This window comes from Lissotriton vulgaris, chromosome 2_1 (genome assembly GCF_964263255.1).
Source record: "Lissotriton vulgaris chromosome 2_1, aLisVul1.2, whole genome shotgun sequence".
NCBI lineage: Eukaryota > Metazoa > Chordata > Amphibia > Caudata > Salamandridae > Lissotriton > Lissotriton vulgaris.
In genome coordinates, this window is record NC_141687.1 from 428,806,483 (window position 1) to 428,827,009 (window position 20,527).

Sequence of the window (20,527 nt, forward strand, 5' to 3'; positions counted from 1 at the left end):
TGGGGTTGCACAAGCATCTGCAACCCCTTCTGTAATGTCAACGTGTCACGAGAGTGCAAAAAACGAGAGCTCAGTCCTGTTTTTTGGGCATCAAACAAGTTAGTTAAGAAACAAACTGACAAAATGGTACTTTTACTGAATGTGTTACAGTCCATAAACGGTGATGATTTCTCAGATCTGGAGGATGCATGTTTAAAGCATTGGCATTTACCCCATTTTCATCATAGATGGACATCATTACCAGTTCCCAGAATTCCCATTTGGCCTCAAGTCTGCAACCAGGGTGTTTACAAAATGTCTCCTTCAAGGAGCTGCTTACTTACATTTTTTAACGTGAAAGCGTATACCCTTACTTTGCCTGGTTTATCAAGAGTCCCTCGTCACTTAAGACATAGTGTCACCTTTCAATCCAAGATGTCTTAAAGCAGATGGTGTTGGACTTGGCCCTTAAGGCAGGTTCACCCCTAATCTTTTTGCTTTTAATTTGTGATATGCGTGGATGATTTTCTGGTCTGTGCGCACTTTTTCTCTGTGTCCCAGAGTAAAGTGCGTGCATGTAGTTAAGCTGGCCTGCTCTCCCATAGGAATGCATGGGGAATGTCTGTGTCCCTAGTAGTTCCTGATGTGTGGGGAGTGCATGCTCGAGTTTGGTATGTGCGTGTTCGTGGGAATGAATGTTTCGCAATGATGTATGTTGCGTGAGTGTGGCATGTGTAGAAATGCCATTTCTGGGACTTAGCATATTACAGTAAAATATGCCTGCAGTGTGATTGGCTGGAGCCAGCTGGTGAGCCTGGCTCCAGGAAGGCTGGATGGGTCTGCCCGGTGGTGAGTGTGAGATTAGCATGCTTGATGGCTTGGGAGGAGTGCACCTGGTCCCTGATGGGCCTGGACTTTCCCCAGACAATGCTGGCTCCACCCCCTGTAGTGCGACTGATGGCCCTAGCCCTGCCAGTGAATAGAGAGGGTGGTTGGGGTAAACAGAGTACTTCAGAACCAGCTGCGACTGGTTTTCCCCCACCCTGCACCCTTGAGACAAAGGGGTTTTTCTGTATAAGAAGGGGCTGTGTCCCCATACAATTTGTCCTGTTCTTGGTTCTGTTCTAGGATCCTTGCCAGAGGGGGCTGCTGCTGCTGCAGGGGCCAAGAGGACCGCCACTTGGCTGTCTCCCTGCTTGGAGACCCAGTGTGCTGGCTCTGGCCCTGCCTTGCCCCTCTGCCTGCCTCCAGACCCTGCTGGAGCTTGCCTGTGCCTGGAGGCGCCCTGATCGTGATTTGTAGCGCTAGGAGCGCTTTCCTTGTGCCCTAGCGCTTTGCTTAGCTTTCCAGCGCTGAGCGCGCTTCTTCTTTGTCCCCGAGCGCTTGGGAGCGCTTTATTTTGCATGGCCGGTGCCCACCCGGCATTGGGACCGAGATTGCCGATTTTGCGGCATTAGCGAGTGCCACCTCGCTTTATTTTTTAATTAGAAGGCCGGTGCCACCCGGCATTGCCCCGTGGTATTTATTTAATTACGAGCCGGTGCCCACCCGGCATTTCCAAGGAATCACCGCCGCAGCCCGGGAGCATCGAGAATTGTTGCCGGGCCGCCGCTCTGCCTGCAGCGACCCGGAAGTCCCGCCCCTGACCCCCAGGGCCGCGCTGCCATTGGCGGCCCCGGCGGAAGTCAGGCGGGAAGACGTCGTGACGAGGCCAGGCGGGAGACCGAGGAAGCCTGCTCCCGTGTCCGCGAGGCTCCCCGTGTGGAGAGGAGCCCCGCGCTGCTGCTGGGAGGCTCCCCGTGAGGAGAGAGGAGCCCCGCCTGCCCTGAGACAGCCGGTGAGTGCGTGAAGGAGGGAGAGGGGCCGCGGGACACATTGCCGGTGTCCGCCCCTCCCCCATAGCGCGATCTCGCGCGCACTACTGCGTGGAGCCTCGATAGGCTCCTGGGGGCATTATCTGTTTCTGAGTCCCCCGTGAGGGACTCCAACGACTCGCATTTTTGGTGCTTGGAGCCCCGAGGCTCCCGGGGCAAATTGTTTGTTGAGCCACGAGAAGGCTCCCGCCCCAGCCCACATGGTCTTAGAGCCCCAGAAAGGCTCTTGAGCGCCCACATGTGTTTAGAGCGCTGAAGCTCTATTTGTACATTTGCTTGGTGAGCCCTGAGAGGCTCCTTGCCCACTTGGTTCTTGAGCCCTCCTGGCTCCGACATTGCCCAGTCCTATTTAACAACTGTCCAGCACTTAGTGGACAGTTGCCACGTTTAGGCTTTGTGTTCTGTGCTGCCTGCACAGACCCCCTGACACTGAGACTCAGGGCATTCCGCCCCTTTCGAGGCCAGTTGGCCTGAGGGACCCTTTTTGAGTGTTGTGCTATGTGCACCCTGCGCATTGTAATGTACTTGATGATGTAATTCTTGCGCATGTGTTCTAACCTGTACCTTTTCTAAAAGTGACCTGATTAGGTATTCTTATGGTTATCCCCTTTTGCTAAACGTGACCTGCAGAGAGGATTGTTTATGTTTATCCATTATGCTAAATGTGACCTGCATAGTGAAATGTTGATTCCGCTTACCTTTTCTAAAAGTGACCTGATTAGGTATTCTTATGGTTATCCCCTTTTGCTAAATGTGACCTGCAGAGAGGATTGTTGATGTTGCATTTTATGTTTAGGTTTCCTTCCCTTTGCTAAGAGTGAATTGCTTAGGTGTTGGTATTCCTTCCTTAGGTCCTAGTTACCCGCGTGATTTCCTACAGTGTGTTAGGGTTGCGTAGGAGGTCCTTAATGTTCCAGTGATTACTGGATGTGTGTTGCAATTATGATTTTGGTGCTACTCATTATATGTTTACGACATAAGTGTATATCTACCAGTATTATTTTCTGACAAGTGCTTACCCCTGACAGTGGTCCATGTGGCCCTGTCCTGTACATAATTCCCCTTGTAAATTCTGCCCGTGCCTCTGGCACCTTGTACAGTTTGCGTGTGTTATCTAATGTGTTTTGTTTACTATAAATACAAAGGCTATTTTTGATATATATCCTTGTGTGGAGTCTTTCTTTGTGGTGGGCCTTGGGTGTTGTTGCTGGGGTGCGTGCGCAAATACTTAACTCATACCGCCTCCAAGTTTAGCCTAGACTGCTCGCGCCACGCTACCTAGAGGGCGAGTGGGGGTTGCCTTGGTGTGTGACTCCCCTGCCCTGACTTTAGAAATGGTGATCCCTGACTGACCTCGACGCGAGTCTTGGCCGGCCAGGGTCCCGTTTCTAACAGATGGCCTTACACTCAACTTCAGACAAGCAATGGCAAGGCCAATAGGTTTCACCTTTTGGACCTATTTGCTTCGCCAGTTGATTTTGTCAGTGGTTTACAGATTTGCACACAATGCAGCATCGTCAAAATGAAAATGGTGAAGGAGGTCAGGCCAGTGGAGTGATGGGGCTTGTATTTACCTTAATTTTTAATTTACTGGTCCAAAATGGCAGACCTGATCAGGACAGCTGCTCAAATATAGCTTTGATGCACAATTCTTTCCAGGTTTAAAAACTTAAAAAAAAATATATTCTTTAAAATGCTTCAGTGAGCATGTACTCTCTGTAGTTCTTATCGGCATTCTGAACTTTTCTTTTTATGTCTTGAAAAAGTATATTTAGTGTTCCTGTCTTTCAAAATGACCAGGAAGAAAACCGTAATATGTGCATTTGCTAATCTGTTTCATTTGATATATTTTTCTTTACTAGTGTCACATTAGCAATATTCTACCATATCAAAAACCGGTAAGTCCATTTTATTGTGAAATGCAAACTCAACCTTTGTGATATTCGTTGCTATTATCTATTATTTTCCTGCCTCTCACTGGTATCCTACACTGAAAAATCCTCCATTTTTAATTATTAATACTGTATGATGTCTTTTTTGGTTGTAATGTATGCGTTCACTTCTTTCCTTTTCCAGTTATCACTAAACAGCTTTTTGCCTCACTTAGTTTAAGATGTAGATGTGCCACTGAAGCTGGTCTGTGTTGGGACTGTTTTATATCAAAATGTTTTGAAGTCTGCATTTTTTCTCTGCTTTTTTTCTTTGTCTCTCTTTGTGGTCTGAATTGATTGAGTAATTCACGTAAACTGCATTAAAAAGGCTATATGAAATGGTTGTAAAAAAATTTAAGCAGTATGTTAATTTTTGCCACGCTTACCTGTCTGACTTACTAGAAGTCTGACCATGTTTCCTAATTAAGTTTGAAGTATTTTGTCACCCAACTTTTCTGTAACAGAATGTTTGTTTGTCTGACTTACTTGTGAACAGGCTTAGCAAGCTCAACCTACTGATGAGAGGAGGAAGGCAATTCTTTGACATGTGAAGCAACAGATTCTGGCTTCTATGTAGACCACATAGAAATTTACTGTGTATACTGGGTCTTCCATGTAGGTCTGTGGGCCACATGTCACAAACCAATCTTCCATTGTCTAGTTTTACACTCCTGCATTCTTACAATATGAGGACCTAACCCTGCCAAAATTCTGTACTGAGTTTTACGTGAGTCTTACTCTTACATCATACTCTTTTAAGTTCAGGAGATTCTGCGCCTGTTTCATTGATAAAACAACAGAGTACGCCATATGCCATGGAGAAGTGGTAATCTGTTACCTTCTTTATCTAGATAACCCTGAACTTTGATTTACATCAACGAAGATGCACCTTGTTGTAATCACTGCGTGCAGCAGATCTCCTTCATAGCACACGTTCTTTAAGATGCCTGTGGTAAAACATTTCTTTGAGGGCATTAAAAAGGTGTTTCCTCCTTCTCTCTCTGCAGGGCTTCCCTCACTGTTTTTTTCTAAGAACTCTCAGTATCACCAAGGAGACTGTCCCGAGGATCCGTCGTGTTTTTCCGGAAGCGTGCGGGGCGACGGGACATTACTAACTGCATGAAGTTCATGAAAGTGGACAGGCTGTTGTCGTCCACTGTGACCTGAAAAAGCCCTCTGCTTCCGCCGCAAAATGAGATGTGAGATGACCCCCCCCCCCCCCCCACCCCCCGCCCACCCAAGCCCTGCTGCCTTCCGGGGCTCGGACAGGGGGCGCGTCTGACCTCCCCCCCCCCCCCCCACCGCCCACCCAAGCCCTGCTGCCTTCCGGGGCTCGGACAGGGGGCGCGTATCGCGCACTTTCCCTCTCTCCCCTTCAAGAACCTGGACATGCCACAGCTTTTTTGGCCACTTGATGCATTTATTTTATGAAGCCGAGAAACACTAAACCTTCACTGAAAGATGCCGGCCAGAGCTGTGTTGTCGGAAAGAGGGGACTGGACGTTTCCAGAGAGGTGTGTAACAGCTGACCCTGCACTAGTGAATTGAAAGGGCGGGACGACACAGGGCGGAGTACGTGTGGGAGTAGTGTGACAGAACTGCTGAGGCAGTAGTGTGGTGCAACAATGATATATTTCATCATATATTGTGATGAAAGGAGTTCTCTTTCGATAGTAGACACGTAGAAGTCCAGCTGTTGAATAAGTAACACGGATGAATGCATGCGTAGTTCGCGTTCCGCATGCTTGAGTTGGAAGTTGTGTGAATTGCATGTTAACGCCTGTGGTGTCAATGAATGAGTCACGTCACAACCAAGTCATGTTACAACCTTGTTTCCATGTATTCTTTCACTATAGGCACGCGCTGCTGAACGTTATGGTGCACACAATTCTATAGCATGCAAGTCTCAACAGAGCCAGTACATGGCATTCCATGTGGTACCAAGTAACACGTGAAATATGTACTAATTGGCAAACATGAATACCAGAATGCTTGTAGCAAGAAGAAAGTCTGAAATGACACAAGAAAAGACAAGGAGGGAGTTAAGCACAACTTTTATATCGGCCCCGCTTTCCAAATTGCAATGGAGGGTCATATGAGAGATGACAGAAAGGAGACAGAAATTCCAGCTCGACACTGGGATGAATAAAGTGACAGGAGGTACCAGAGTTCCATAGTGTAATATGCCAACACTATAAAGGTCACACGAGAAGAGGATGCAATCCAGCATCTTGGTCCAGGCCTCTTTGTAGTTCAATAATCCGTATCCCTCTGACTGTGGTAGTTCGAGTCCTCTCTTTGTGTCTGCTTTGGGGGTGCGTGTACACTGATGCCAGCTAGGAAGAATTGATTTTCGGTAGGATCTGTGGCGCACTAAACCCTACGAGATGCTTATTGTCATGGAGACTGGCCCTGCGAACCGAGTTTCAATCGGCCCTTCCTATTCCTGACGTAGAGGCGCTTAGGCAGGCAGAAGAGAAGGTAAACAACGAAGGACTGTGACCAGGCAAACTGCTTTTGATTGAAAATGTGGCCTGAGTGGGCCGCACCCGTCCTGCTCTTGTTCTGTCTCACTTTGCACATGTTGCAGTCACAGTAGGTGAATAAAGGTTGCAGAAACAAAGTATTAGCTGCGGTAGATGCGTTCTAATTTCTGATGGACAGCCTTCAGTTTTCTACTTCCTTCGAGACTTTGTTTCTCCAGAATTTTGTCGAGGGTGGGGTCTGAGGCCCAAATATGCCAGTTGCCGCTGTTAGTGTAGTGCCTGAAATGGATATATAGATGTTCTGGTACTCTTTGCTCCAGAGTACCTGTGTGCTGCTGAGAAGTGCTGGTACTATCTCTCAGAACAGGTACTGAGTACCGGGTAGCACCTGTCCATTTAAAGCACTGGTGAGGGGGCGCATGAATGAAGTGTGTGGATTGTGGATTTATATGGGAGTAGTATGGTGTGAATTGACGTGAGTGGAGTGCAATATAGTGTCAATTCATATGGGAGTATCATAGAAAGATGTAGTGTTAAAGTGTAGTGATGTCCGAGCCTTGTTCCATGTTCTAACCTGTCTGAAGACGAGTGGTTTAATAGATATGTATATATATATATATATATATATATATATATATATATATATATATATATATATATATATATAAAATTTGGAAAGCTCGCCACACGTCGCAGAATCACACTGCTAGATAGCAAAAATTACGATATATATATATATATATATATATTTATATATATATATATATATATATATATATCAGCCCATCCCGACGTTGTCCGGGATCAATCGGGGCCCCCGCCCGCCCGCCCTGACGTTGTGCAGTATTTTGCCTCTGTTTACTTTGTACGCTTTTGTAACCTGCCCACGTCACTTTTTCCTCCTGTAATGCCCCGTTTGGTACCTGCCCATGTCACTTTTCCCTCCTGTAATGCCCCGTTTGCTACCTTCTCCCGATTGTCATTTTAGCTTTAAGCTGACCGCTCCACTTTGTACGCTTTTGTAACCTGCACACGTTTCTTTTTCCTCCTGTAATGCCCCGTTTGGTACCTGCCCATGTCACTTTTCCCTCCTGTAATGCCCCGTTTGCTACCTTCTCCCGATTGTCATTTTAGCTTTCAGCTGACCACTCCACTTTGTACGCTTTAGTAACCTGCACACGTTTCTTTTTCCGTTTGGTACCTGTGGCTCGCTCACCGCTCCTCTCCGCCGCCGCTCCTCCCTCACGTTTGCTTTGCTCACTGCCTACTTGGCGCCCTACCTCATCCGCCGCTCACCGCTCCTCCCCGCCGCCGCTCCTCACTGCCTGCCCGCCGATACTCACCGCCTGTCCCCCGCTCATGTCCGCTGCTCCTCCGCTCTTCACTGCTCCTCCCCGCGCAGATCTCCATGCTCCTCATCACTGCTCCTCCCCGCGCTGATCTCCGCCGCTCCTCCCCGTGCTGATCTCCGCCGCTCCTCGTGCTCATGTACGCCACTCCTGATGTAAGCACGCATGTCGCGGCCGGCGCTACTTTGAAGGGACTACTTTATTTTAACTTATATTTTTTTAAATAACGTATTTTTATTTTATTTATATAGCCTATGTCCATCTGCACACCCTGAGGATTACAACGATGTATCGGGTGTGTGGATTGGCGCTGTGGTTCCAGAGTTTACCCGCCTCAAAGCCTCAAAGTTCTTCCTTTATAATAGTATAGATATGATATAGATATAGATATATATACTGACTTTGTTAACCACGGCCGATAATAAGGATTACATCGACAAATACTTGCCTGATATGACAGTACGCATTAAAAAACAAGAGGAAACCACCAAGGCTAGAAAAGCTTATAAGTTCGCCCGAGATAAAGGTGATTATGAGCGTGGCCTGGTGTTCACGTTTTCACGAAAATATGACCTCATTAAAAAACAAAGCGGTAGGAATGCACAAAATAAAACCACGAAGGGTAATATTTTTAAATTCCGACACAACTGCCTCATTGTCGGATACTAGTACAGTCCTCACGAACACTGATAACGAAGACAGTGGCTCTGAAGCAAGCAGCATTTCCAACGCTGAGCCATTAACTTATGCTGAGGAAATGAACTACATAAGACAACAGAGAAAATCGACCCTGAGATTTCGGAACACCAACCCTCAAAACGCAAACGCAGGAACCATTCAAGGAGGGAGAGGCGGAAATGTGCAAAGCGCAAGAGGCAGAGGTCAATCTTACAAAAAGAAAACGTGGAAGAAACAAGTGTAAGTGCAGAAAACACCATCGTTAACCTGACTAACATTGAACTCAATGACAGTGAACTAAAGTTATTACGTTTGGGACTAAGTTACGGCCCAGAGAGCAATTTCAACTTTGTGGATGTAAGAATTGATATGTACAAATTCACACGCAAACTTAAATTGGCCAAATACTTTAAAATAAATAACCAAACCAAACCTAGGGCCAACCATCAGAACAGAATGCTCCAACCGGTCTTACTGCCAAGCAAATGCCACTACTAAAGACGTTGTTCTCTCTGAGACAAGATACCCCTGATAACAGCCAGCAACCAGCCAACAAACAGCAGAAACAGAAGGGGTGACGATTTCAGCAACAGGGAAAAGTCCATTCAAAGCCCCGTCAACTTTCGTGCCAATAATGCCGCGCGATGCACTGGATATTTTCCACGACCGCGTTACGGAAGAGTTGAAAAAACTGCATGAAAAAACACTCAGAGAAGAACAACAATGCAAATCAAACAAATCCAAACAATATTTTCAACTAATGGAGAAATTGAAAAACAACAACTCGCTTGTCGTAAAGAACTCAGACAAAGGTGGCAATTTGGTACTCTGGGATAAAAGTGCCTTTAAGACCGAGGTATATCGACACTTGGATGATACGGACTGCTATGAACATTCGAATGGGATGGCGGTGAATAAGGTAAACAAAGACTATAAGATCCAATTAATGGCATGGAAAAGGGAAGGGCTAATTACAAAAGATGAATTTTATTTTTTGCATAAGGAACATCCAACCCTACCTACTTTTTACCTAATTCCCAAAGTCCACAAACTTATCACCCCAGTACCTGGCCGTCCCATTATTTCTGCCAGAGACAGTATATTCGAAAACACCTCCAAATACGTGGATCATTACTTACCAGAACATGTGATGACCCTACCTACCTAAGAGATACTATAGACTTTCTCTGTAAGTTGGATTCGATTTCATGGGCAGACGATTATCTCCTAATGACTCTCGACATCTGTTCCCTTTACACAAGTATTAGACACCAAGATGGAATAGCAGCAACGGAACTTTTTCTACAGAATAGGGATATTTCCCTTTACAATCACAACAAAATGTTACTTTCCATGATGCATTGGTGTCTACATAACAATCTTTTCTTGTTTGAAGGGAAGGTATTCAGGCAGCGACAGGGGGTCGCCATGGGTGCATGCTTCTCCCCAGCTACGCATGTTTACACGTGGGCTGGTGGGAGGAGCATGTACTCGGGGGACAACATGGAGACCTGGTAGCTAAACATCTGATACATATGTGGAGATATATCGATGATATATTTATTGTTTGGAAGGGCAACCACACAGAGGCACAGGCATTTATTAACACCATCAATTGTAACCACCTTATCCTACAGTTCACTGCACACATATATCGCATCCAGGCAAATTTTCTGGACATCACTGTAAAAGTTGAGCATAATAAGCTTACGACCCAGTTGTACCGGAAACCAACCGCAGGTAACTCCCTGTTACATGCAACGAGCTTCCATCCACAGCACACCATCACCAGCTTGCCCTACGGGGAGTTCCTTAGAATAAGGAGAGCCTGCCGCACATTGTCATCTATGGAAACCGCCCGAAAAGCCGCCAGAGACAGACTTCTAGAACGCGGCTATAAGTCCAAGCTACTAGATTCTGCATTAGTTAGAGCTAATGCAAAAGATAGGAAGGAACTTTTAAAGACAATTCCGGTCTCTGTAGAATTTGAACCATCAGCGCCCCTCAGGAACGAGCATGATCAAGAGGTCAACACAGGAGACAAATTACCTTGTCGTTTCATATCAACTTATAATAGACAAGCTAAGGCCATTAAAGGCATCATAAATGCACAGTGGCCGATTGTACTCACTGACAGTGTATTGTCACAGACCCTACCCATCAGACCTAATTACACCTATAGGAAAGCTCGCTCCATGAGATCTGATCTTGTAAAAAGCAGTCCAGAAATGGATATCAAGAAAGATTGTCTTACAGTTAGTGCAGGATTCCATAAATGTAGCACTTTCCGTGCATGCAAGTTTGGGATCAATACTAAAACCTATACTACAGGCTTCTCCTAAATCCCCGTTAAATTAAAAGGCCACTACAACTTCCGCACAGACCATGCGGTCTATGTGCTACAATGTAGTTGCGGCCCACGTTCTGTAGGCATCACGAAATTGCCAGTCCACCAACGAATCTTACAGCACTTACGTGCTACTGTAAATTCGGATAGCACATACCCGGTGGCTCGACACATTAACGATGAGCATTCAGTAAATCTTGATATGCTCAAATATTTCGTTATAGACCGTGTTCCAAGCAGCAAACAGGGAGGTGATCGTGAAAGGAGACTAAGGCAACTGGAAACTAAATATATACTCAAACTCTACACCAAATACCCCGAGGGGACTGAACATTTTTGAGGACATACACCACTTCCTCTAAGTTTCTTATTTGAGGACACAATTTTCAGTTCTTCATTACAGTGTTGCTTTCTTTCAGTTGGGCAATCTGAGTAGTTCAGAATTAATGATGATATGTTTTCTGTTTTTACATAATGCGCCATCAGCATATAGTTTGTGAAACAGGCCTTAGCACTTATATGTATATTCTCACAAATATCTGTGCTTCAACCCCAGATAGATGGGGGCATTTAGATAATTTGGACACCTGTAGAATGTCAATAGAGAATATTAGTGCGTTATAGGCCGGATAAGAGCTTTCTTTCATGAATTTGCTTATAGTATACTAACCCATAAGTGGGTGTTTTTAAACTACACTAGGGGATTTAACCACTTGCACTTTTTACACTTATTTAATTTTACTGCATAGTTGATTATGTTTACATTTTTCGGCGTAGATTCATTCATAACCCGCATACCTTGAGTAAAACAGTATGGCTATTGAGCGATAGATCCAATATCTTCATGTACCCATTGAAAGAGGTACATGTAAGTCCATGAGAAATGGTCTGAGTATGACAGCCTTTACGCATTTGTGCATTTATGTCATGTCAAACAATGGTATTAATTTAATTACATGTTTATACACACATGCATTGGTCCTTTTATCTGGCGTCCTCAGATGGCTTTACTATTAACACCACATATCCTATATACCAGGGTAGCAATTTTAAGTATCTGTATACAACTATGTATTGCAATAAGTACCATGCGGGTGTATCTATTATACTGCGGAAAGATGTTGAAACCTTATATCAAATTTGAAAACTACTAAGAGTATTTGTACAGTTATGATATTTAAATGTATATGAATACCATTTTTGTCATTGGGTGTAAATCAGTTTAAAATAACTAGCCCAGTCTTTTGTCGGTTGTAGTTTTCATATATGCAGTATTGTTTCACTGTCTATTATTTGAGTAGTTTTTTTGACAACACATGATCACAAGCACCAATGTATTTAAATGCACTTGTTCAAGCAGCTCAGGTATGTGAGCAAGGCTACTCGTTGGCCGAAACGCGTCATCCTGACTAAAGAAATCCCTCACCTGACAAAATAAAGTCACTGTGGCCAGCAGTGATTAAAGAAATCTTTGTGTCCTTGTTCTTCTCCTAAGGGTGGTACCAGCACCGGAGTGGTAATATATATATATATATATATATATATATATATATATATATATATCTCCCACCAAGCACAGCTGCCGCTGTGCGAATGCACTTCCAATCCAGTCTTTCACAAAGTTTTCAACGAGATAGCGCGTGTGCTCAAATTAAATGTATTTCCTCATTTAGGTTCCAGCATGTAATTACACGGAAAACATGGAACAAAAACCCAACGCGTTTCGGCGATTTGACTCTCGCCTTGCTCACGGGTAACTCGTGTAACGAAAATGAAGCTTTTAAATAAAGTTGTTACAAAGGTGCACATGTGATCAGTGAGAAAATAGTGAACATAGACAAAGGACGTGGACCGTTTAACTTTGGCGGCCATCTTGTCACATTGTTGTTAACAGGCTGGTCAATTCAAAATAATACATTCCCAGTGGATTAATCATCTGTTTTCGTAATTATCAGTAACTGTTTCGTGATCAATATTCATGGTCATATTAGTGTCACCCTATAATGCGTAGTTAATGGGTTGGTCCTAAATGAGGAAATAAATTTAATTTGAGCTCACGCGCTATCTCGTTGAAAACTTTGTGAAAGACTGGATTGGAAGTGCATTCGCACAGCGGCGGCTGTGCTTGGTGGGAGACATTGTTTACAGGGCGACCTCTGCCCCTGGTTTGCACCGCAGTCATAGGTCCCAGTGAAACGGAGGAAGTGGACTTGTGTGTGTGTGTATATATATATATATCTATATATATATATATATATATCTATATCTATATCTATATCTATATATCTATCCTACTGGCGGTCGCCAGTAGGTATATATAGTTAGGACGGTTTCCCATAGGAAATCCCCAACATTCTATTGGGAATAACTTTGGCCCTGGTTGATGAATCTTCACAAATTTCTCAAAGAAGATGGCTCGCTCCGCTCCGCTCCTTCCCTGAAAGTTTGGGGGGGATTCGTCAAGTGGGGGCTGAGAAAAAAGGGGGGTCCCAAAACGTGTTTTCCCCATGTTAATTTCCATAGGACCTTTAGACTCAGCTACAGCTTGAACCGCTGAAGGGAATTACACCAAACTTGTCAAAATGGTAGTGTCTGGTATGCAGATCACGCTTTTGGTAAAATTGTGTAAATCCCTACAGTGGTTCCTGAGAAAATTAGAAGAGAAATCAAAGAGAAATCAATTATATATCTATAAGCGCGAACGCGTGCGCGCACCCCGCGTTCTTTTTTGGGGGGGGGGTTGGGGGGCGGGGCTTGGGGGGCTTCTCTCTTTCATTTTATTGTTTTTAATGTAATTTCGAGGGTGCCCACCCCTCGTTTTGCACCCTGAGGTCACCGCCGCCGCCCGAGCTGCCATAAGATGGCCGCCGCCTGGTTGTGGGCGTGGCCGGGAGGACGTGGTTTCCGCTTCCCCCTGCCTGGGGGAAGCCTTCGATGTCCGGACCGGTCTCCCGTGCAGAGGGGGAGACCGGGTGATGCTGGCCTGAAGTGAGTGTGGGCTGGTACGGGGCTCCCGTGTGCAGAGGGAGCCCCGGGAGAAGAGGAGACGCTTTGGGCGAGCAGTGGCGTAGGTAGGTTGGTGGGGTACTCGTAGTGACTTAATTATTCTCTTATACGACAGAGTGTAAAAAAATGAAGGAATGTGTGAAGAAAAACTTGTTTTAAGTGAATTATGCGTTTTAAAGCTAATTTCGCTGGCGCATGAAAAGTTGTTTTCAGTCTCACCTTCTCGCATTGTGCAGCTGTCATTATTTATATACTGATTGCCGAACTTCGACACGATAAGTCTGTGATGTGTGATCCGCAAAAAACCGAACTTTGCAAGCTGTGATTATATTTCTTTTTTTTACATGTGTGACCGAGAAGGCAGTTAGAGAAAAACAGAGCTTAGGCAGGATGGGGAGTAGAGGAGAAAGATAGGGAAAGAGACCGATGTATTGACAGACACGTTGAAGAGCTAATGTGGAAATGTATTCAACGAAGTGATGAACAATTTGAAGCACGTGTAAAACTTATGTACTATCTGCTCATCAGTCCTACTCTGACGATCAGTCATACCTTGAAATAAATATATACTCTCTCCGGATCAGTCATATTTTGAGATAGATATATTGTTAAAAAAAGATACATGTATTTTGAAAATACGTCGTGTTAGTGAATTTACTTACATCAAAATGTATTGAAAATTCTATGTGCACCTGGTGGCTACTGTATATGGAGAAGCTGAAACTGTTTATTTCCTAAAAAGTTTTGTATGAAACTGTAAACGTTATTTTGTGGCCGCTTTGACCAAATGATTGAATTAATTGTCTGGTGATCACAGTATAATAGTTGACTTTTGGTTTGTGCTTCATGTCATTATTGGCTGAATCGAGCAAGTGTGGAAGCGCAGGTGGCGGTGGTCACTCTCTTGCTTGGTTCAGTTTAGCCAGAGGTCTAAGGAACAGATTTTTTAAACCGATGGTTGTGCATTAGATTTACGCTTGTTGTCTGTGGTTTCAGTACCACAGTCTGAGGTGTGGGGACTTTTAAGTAGTGTGGGCCTCATGTGTCTTCTTGAATACATTAATAATTATTTTTCAAGTCTGTCCTTACTTTGCGGAAAATAAATTGGAACCACATTATTGGAGTTGAGTTCTGAATATTTAGATGATGCTGGACCCATGTTTAATTGCTCTCGTTAATCCCATGCACATTAGCACATCATGGTGCGATCTCCTGTTTTTGGAAGGTACATATCACTGGGGAAGATATTGGAGGCGACATAAGCTTCTGTTCAAGATGGTATACAGAGAAAATGATCTTTAACTACATCTTCGGATGGACAATTAGTCAATAAACTAGTTTCAAAGCAGTTGGAATAATTCTAGTTCATGCCAACAATTGGCCTTTTAGTTCTCAGCCCGCTTTAGTGCTAGAATGTATGTCTTGGTTAGCTTGGACCGAAGAGGGGATCTTGATAGGTCCATTATCAGTCTTTAAATACAAGAAGGAAGACCTTCTTCAGTATGAACATCTGGAAGCGTGTCTTCTTGACTGCTACCTTCACCTGGGAGTCAAAGGTCAGGTGTGAGAAAAATAAAACTACTATGGACTCACAAACCTGCTCACTACGAAAAGCAAAATGCCATGTGCAGGGCAATCCCATAGGGTGGAACTATAACTGAGCGCTGCAAGTGCGGCGCAATAAATATATAAATAAATATATAAATAAATATTTATTTATATAAAATAGGCATTGCATAATATATAAGTCAAAACGCAAACAAGAATTAAAACCACAATTCTGGATAAAATGCATATTAAAAAGTTGATCTATAGTCAGGATTTTTGCACGTGTGGATTTTGTCTAAGGTTAAAAAAAATATATATCTGTAAGCGTGCACCGGCGCGCTTACGTTACGGGTTTTGTTTGCGCTCCAGAGCTGATACGTCACGGTTATGCGACGTGTCATATAATAAAGAATATATTTTACAGCTATAGATATTAGCATTTAAAAAACCAATGAAATTCACTGAAAAAACCATAGGTTATACACTATATATAGTTAGGAATTAGCCTTTAAAAAACCAATGAAATTCACTTATAAAAACATAGGTTTTAGGCCTTATATAGTTAGGAATTAACATATAAAAAAACCATTGAAATTCCTCCTATATAGTTAGCTGGACATTTTATTGACATAAAACCCAATGAAATTCCATATATAGTTAGTTGCAATAACTATATATCGCGCACCCGCAATCCACTGCTGATGATGTCACATATTACATCATTCATGACATGGTCAGTGACATCACTGATGACATCACTGATGACATCTCAAATGACATCACTGATGACATCATGACACACCAATACCAGTTACTACATACGCACTCACTGATTCCTACGTCTACGCACACATTCACTCATTCACCCATACAATCACTCGTACATACAGTCACTCATTATTACAACACTGTCATATGCACTCATACACCTATGCAGACACTCACACACTGCCACTCATCCATGGAGTTACTCACACACCTAGTCAGTCCTGTAAAGAATCAATCACACTTCGATTTCCTCATCTATACAGTTAAACACAGAACACCTTACTTTTTCAAACATATACTAACACATTCTTACTCTCTTATACAATTACTGATACAAGTACACATTGATCTGCACAGAGTCACTCGCCTCCCAGCCAGTTACACACACACACTCAGTCTTCCATACAAATACTTGGGCAACCAATCAATAAGCTATATAGCCACTCATATAGCTACTGATCAACACATGCAGCAGCTTGCACAACAACAGACATATTGATGCACACTTTCAGACAGTTTAGTCATTAACCCATGCATTCAGTAAGACACATTCATTCACTCGCTCAGTCAGTCACGCACCTACTAAATCCTTCATCCAGACACTTATACATCCACTCATTCTTCAATATGTAAAACATATTTAAACTTTACAGAAACACAGTCACTGGATGATGTCATCAGTGATGTCATCAGTGATGTCACTGACCATGTCATGAATGATGTAATATGTGACATCATCAGCAGTGGATTGCGGGTGCGCGATATATAGTTATTGCAACTAACTATATATGGAATTTCATTGGGTTTTATGTCAATAAAATGTCCAGCTAACTATATAGGAGGAATTTCAATGGTTTTTTTATATGTTAATTCCTAACTATATAAGGCCTAAAACTTATGTTTTTTTTAGTGAATATATATATATATATATATCTATATCTCCAAACGAACACCTCCACCAGTAATGAAGGAAGGAGCCTCAAGCGGGGGTAAGTAGAGAAGTTTTTTTATTTGCAGGCAGATACGGCGTTATGCATTTCAGCGTGAGCCTTCGTCAGACGCCTCTGCCCAACTGCGAGTTCATTCACCCAGCTGTCCTCTGCCGCACCCTTAATTGACGAGTGCACGCCTCCCCCAACCACATGGTCGACAAATGCAGTTGGAAAGACTGAAACTGCAACTCGCAGAATGCTTTCACCCTGGGCGGTATTGCGGGGGGGAAAAAACAAAGTCAAATCTCTGTATTGCTAGGCATGTGCAAAGCTGGGCGATGTTCAGGACAGTTAATATTTGCATTATGAACCCCTCCAGCACCCGCATTCGCTTCGACCAACAGCTCATAGGTCTGCAGGATCGTGTGCTGGTAAAAGTTCACCAACGCCATCAGTGAAGTCACCGACTGTATTCCCAGCGTCCCTTGCTTTCCTGCTTGCTGCGGGTGAGCTGCCTCATGCCAATCCCTTGACGAAAACGAAAAACTGCAGGCGCAGGTGTCCAGATAAAAGGCAGCTGGCTTGTGAAGCGTGGACTCCCAACCGTGTCTCTGGCCGACACGCATAATATCCAAACTAACACCTCCACCAGTAATGAAGGAAGGAGCCTCAAGCGGGGATAAGTAGAGAAGTTCTTTATTTGCAGGCAGATACGGCGTTATGCATTTCAGGGTAATCCGGCAGCAAGGCAGGCTTCGCTCTTCTTGAAAACACGGACCCAAGTTCAGTGCAAAGTGGTTTATTCGATGTTAATGCCTAAGTATAGTGAAGGTGAGAAACAATATTAAACGTGATTTAAAATAAATAAATTCATTATTATTAAGTCTTAGTGCAGCATAAATCCTGATGTTTGTATTGAATATATATTATCCAATTATAGCTGCATAATATTTTCTTTACATCCCTGGGTGTATTTCTGGGTGGAACGGTATGGAGCCCCATACGTTTAAAATGTCCCCTAGGTTAACATCCCCAAGGGATGGAGATAAAGTGCAAAAAGGCCACTTATATGGGGGTTCAAGGTGATATCGGTAAAATACCATAAGTGTGTAGTCCGGCCACAGTTAATGTGCAAAGCAACGCATGTCATCTATGGATTCAGAAATTCATATTGATAAATAAATCTCTATCTGTAAAATACCAACCATCATCAGCAATAAATAGATAAATATACATTGACAAATCAATTCATTATTACACCTATGATTAAAACCTTAAAATGGTATATAAAGGCTAAAATTGATTTATAAATTGAATACATCTAAAAAAAAACATCACAGTAAATATTATTGCTAAAAGATGACATAGCATAACAGACTAAAAAAATCAATCAGAATAAATATGTATCTAAAATCCATAAAACATGCTAATTGATTATGCAAATAAAATGGACCATATGCCAGAATGTCATGTATACCTCAAGTGGACCTTGCAAAAAACACAGTTGATGGACAGAATGTAGAACAATGTCATACATTCACCCCAGTACAAGGATCTGGGCCTAAATCCATCGTTTTTTTGCACTCTACACCACCCTGGGTTAGACACTGGCTATATGCAAATCAGCTCTGACCCTGTGCCTCATGGGAACAGTCCAGTACGAACTACCAAGCCATGTCTTTCCCAGACCGGAATCAAGCATCCAAGGACCGGTTTCTGGCTATCAGCCTGGATAGCTTGACTCCAGTGTTGTGGAGAGCCTGGGACTCACTTCTGAGTATACCCAGCACACTCGGGGTGAAAATTGCAATTTTTACCTCAAGTGGACCCATTATAAACATGTGTAGAGATCTTCAGTGATGTTAAGACCTGACGGATGCTTAGTATTCAGCTTAAGTATATAATGGGTCTCAAGGCGGCGAAGTTTGTCCTCTCTGTTGCCGCCTCGTCTGCTTACCGGTACGCAGTCTATTACATAGTACCTGAGTTTACTGCTCTTGGAGTCGTGATTGGCTTTAAAATGTCTCGCTACAGGGTAGGTATTGTATTGATTGTCAATTGCTCTTAAATGCTGGAGAATTCTTTTATGTGCGGGGTGCTTAGTACTCCTGACATAGAGCAGATCGCATGGACAAATCAGGACATAGACGGCGTATTCAGTTTTACATGTTAACACCTTGTCTATTTTGTGTTCCCTCCTGTCAAATGGCGAGCAGTAGCAAGATTTATTAACTGCTTGTTGACAAGCCTTGCATACCTTACAATTAAAAAAGCCTGTGTGTGTTTGATACCAGACCGTCGACTCCAAGACCTCTGGGCTAGTTTTCACCAACTCGTCCCTCATAGACTGCCCCCTGTTATATGTGATAGATGGTCTTTTAGGAAGATCACTCCCTATCACTGGGTCACTGAGGACTAATGGGCAATTCTTGCTGATGATAGACTGTATTTGTTTGAATTGTGCGCTGTACTGCACAATTATCCCGAATTCTGATGGCCTGGTGACTATAGCATCCCCTTCCAGTGGCAACTTGGGGTGTCTTAGCAGCAGTTCGGATCTATCTTTTTGTTCAGTTTTTTGAATAGCTGCAACTATGACCTTACTAGAGTAGTCCCTCTGTAAAAAAAAAAAAAAAAAAAAAAAAAAAAATATATATATATATATATATATATATATATATATATATATATATATATATTTATTTATTTATTTATTTATTTATTTATTTATTTATTTATTTATTTATTTATTTATTTATTTATTTATTTATTTATTTATTTATTTATTTATTTATTTATTTATTTATTTATTTATTTATTTATTTTTTGGACTGGGGTCTTAGGAGAGAAATTGCCCTGACCAGGATCACGTGTTTTCGTCAAGTGGTGGTGCTGTAAATAGAACCCAAGTTCCTTAGTCACACAGTTGACAACCCCTAGATGAGACCGCCTAATTGTGTCCAAAGCAGGCGTTCAATGACTGCTTGCCCAGATATTCGAGGCGAGGCTGGGAATAAAAAGCGGCCCAGAAAATGATTTAATAGCAGACAGATTTTCAACAGGTTGGGCTTACTATCTACATTCCTTATTTTAACATCTATCTAATGAGTAATAAGACGTGGGTTGTCCTGCAATTTGAAGTTAAACTAGTGACACATTCCAACAACCCTTGGTCTGATGCAGTACCTAGGAGCACTGTTTCTCTCTCTCAAAAGCAGCAAATCACGTTAGTGGCTTTAAAATGGCTGTTTCTTTGGGGGCTTAAAATGGCCAGTCTTCCCTGAACACATCCTCTTGCCCTCCCGACCTCCAGGGCCCTCCCAGACTCCAGTCATGCTATCCAGCCTCAGGCTGACCCTTTGAGCTGGGTTCTGGGTGAACCCCGCGTATCTACAGCATTGGGCTCCCCTGAGGGACGAGTTGTCTCACAATGCTCTGAAATGATATTTGACTTTTAGGTAAAAATCCTGGCAAAGTGTTAAAAGCAATGTGACCAGCCCCTGTGAACTAGAGCCCTCCCCCTGCCGATTTACGAGCTGGAATACGCTCAAGGTCACAGGTAGTTCAGTGCTCAGGGGACTGTGGGCAGAATTTTTGTTTACATTTCCGGGTACAGCACAAGAGGGCGC

The 20,527-nt window shown here is 43.3% G+C and overlaps 1 protein-coding gene across 1 annotated transcript in view; it reads left to right on the plus strand.

The window, feature by feature from the left end:
• The window catches only part of CCNYL1 (cyclin Y like 1), a 409,830-nt gene that overhangs the window by 182,571 nt on the left and 206,732 nt on the right, over positions 1–20,527 (plus strand). Inside the window, exon 5 of the mRNA XM_086955331.1 lies at positions 3,716–3,751. Within this exon, the coding sequence (XP_086811457.1) occupies positions 3,716–3,751 (36 nt within the window). The remainder of the gene's footprint in view (positions 1–3,715; positions 3,752–20,527) is intronic.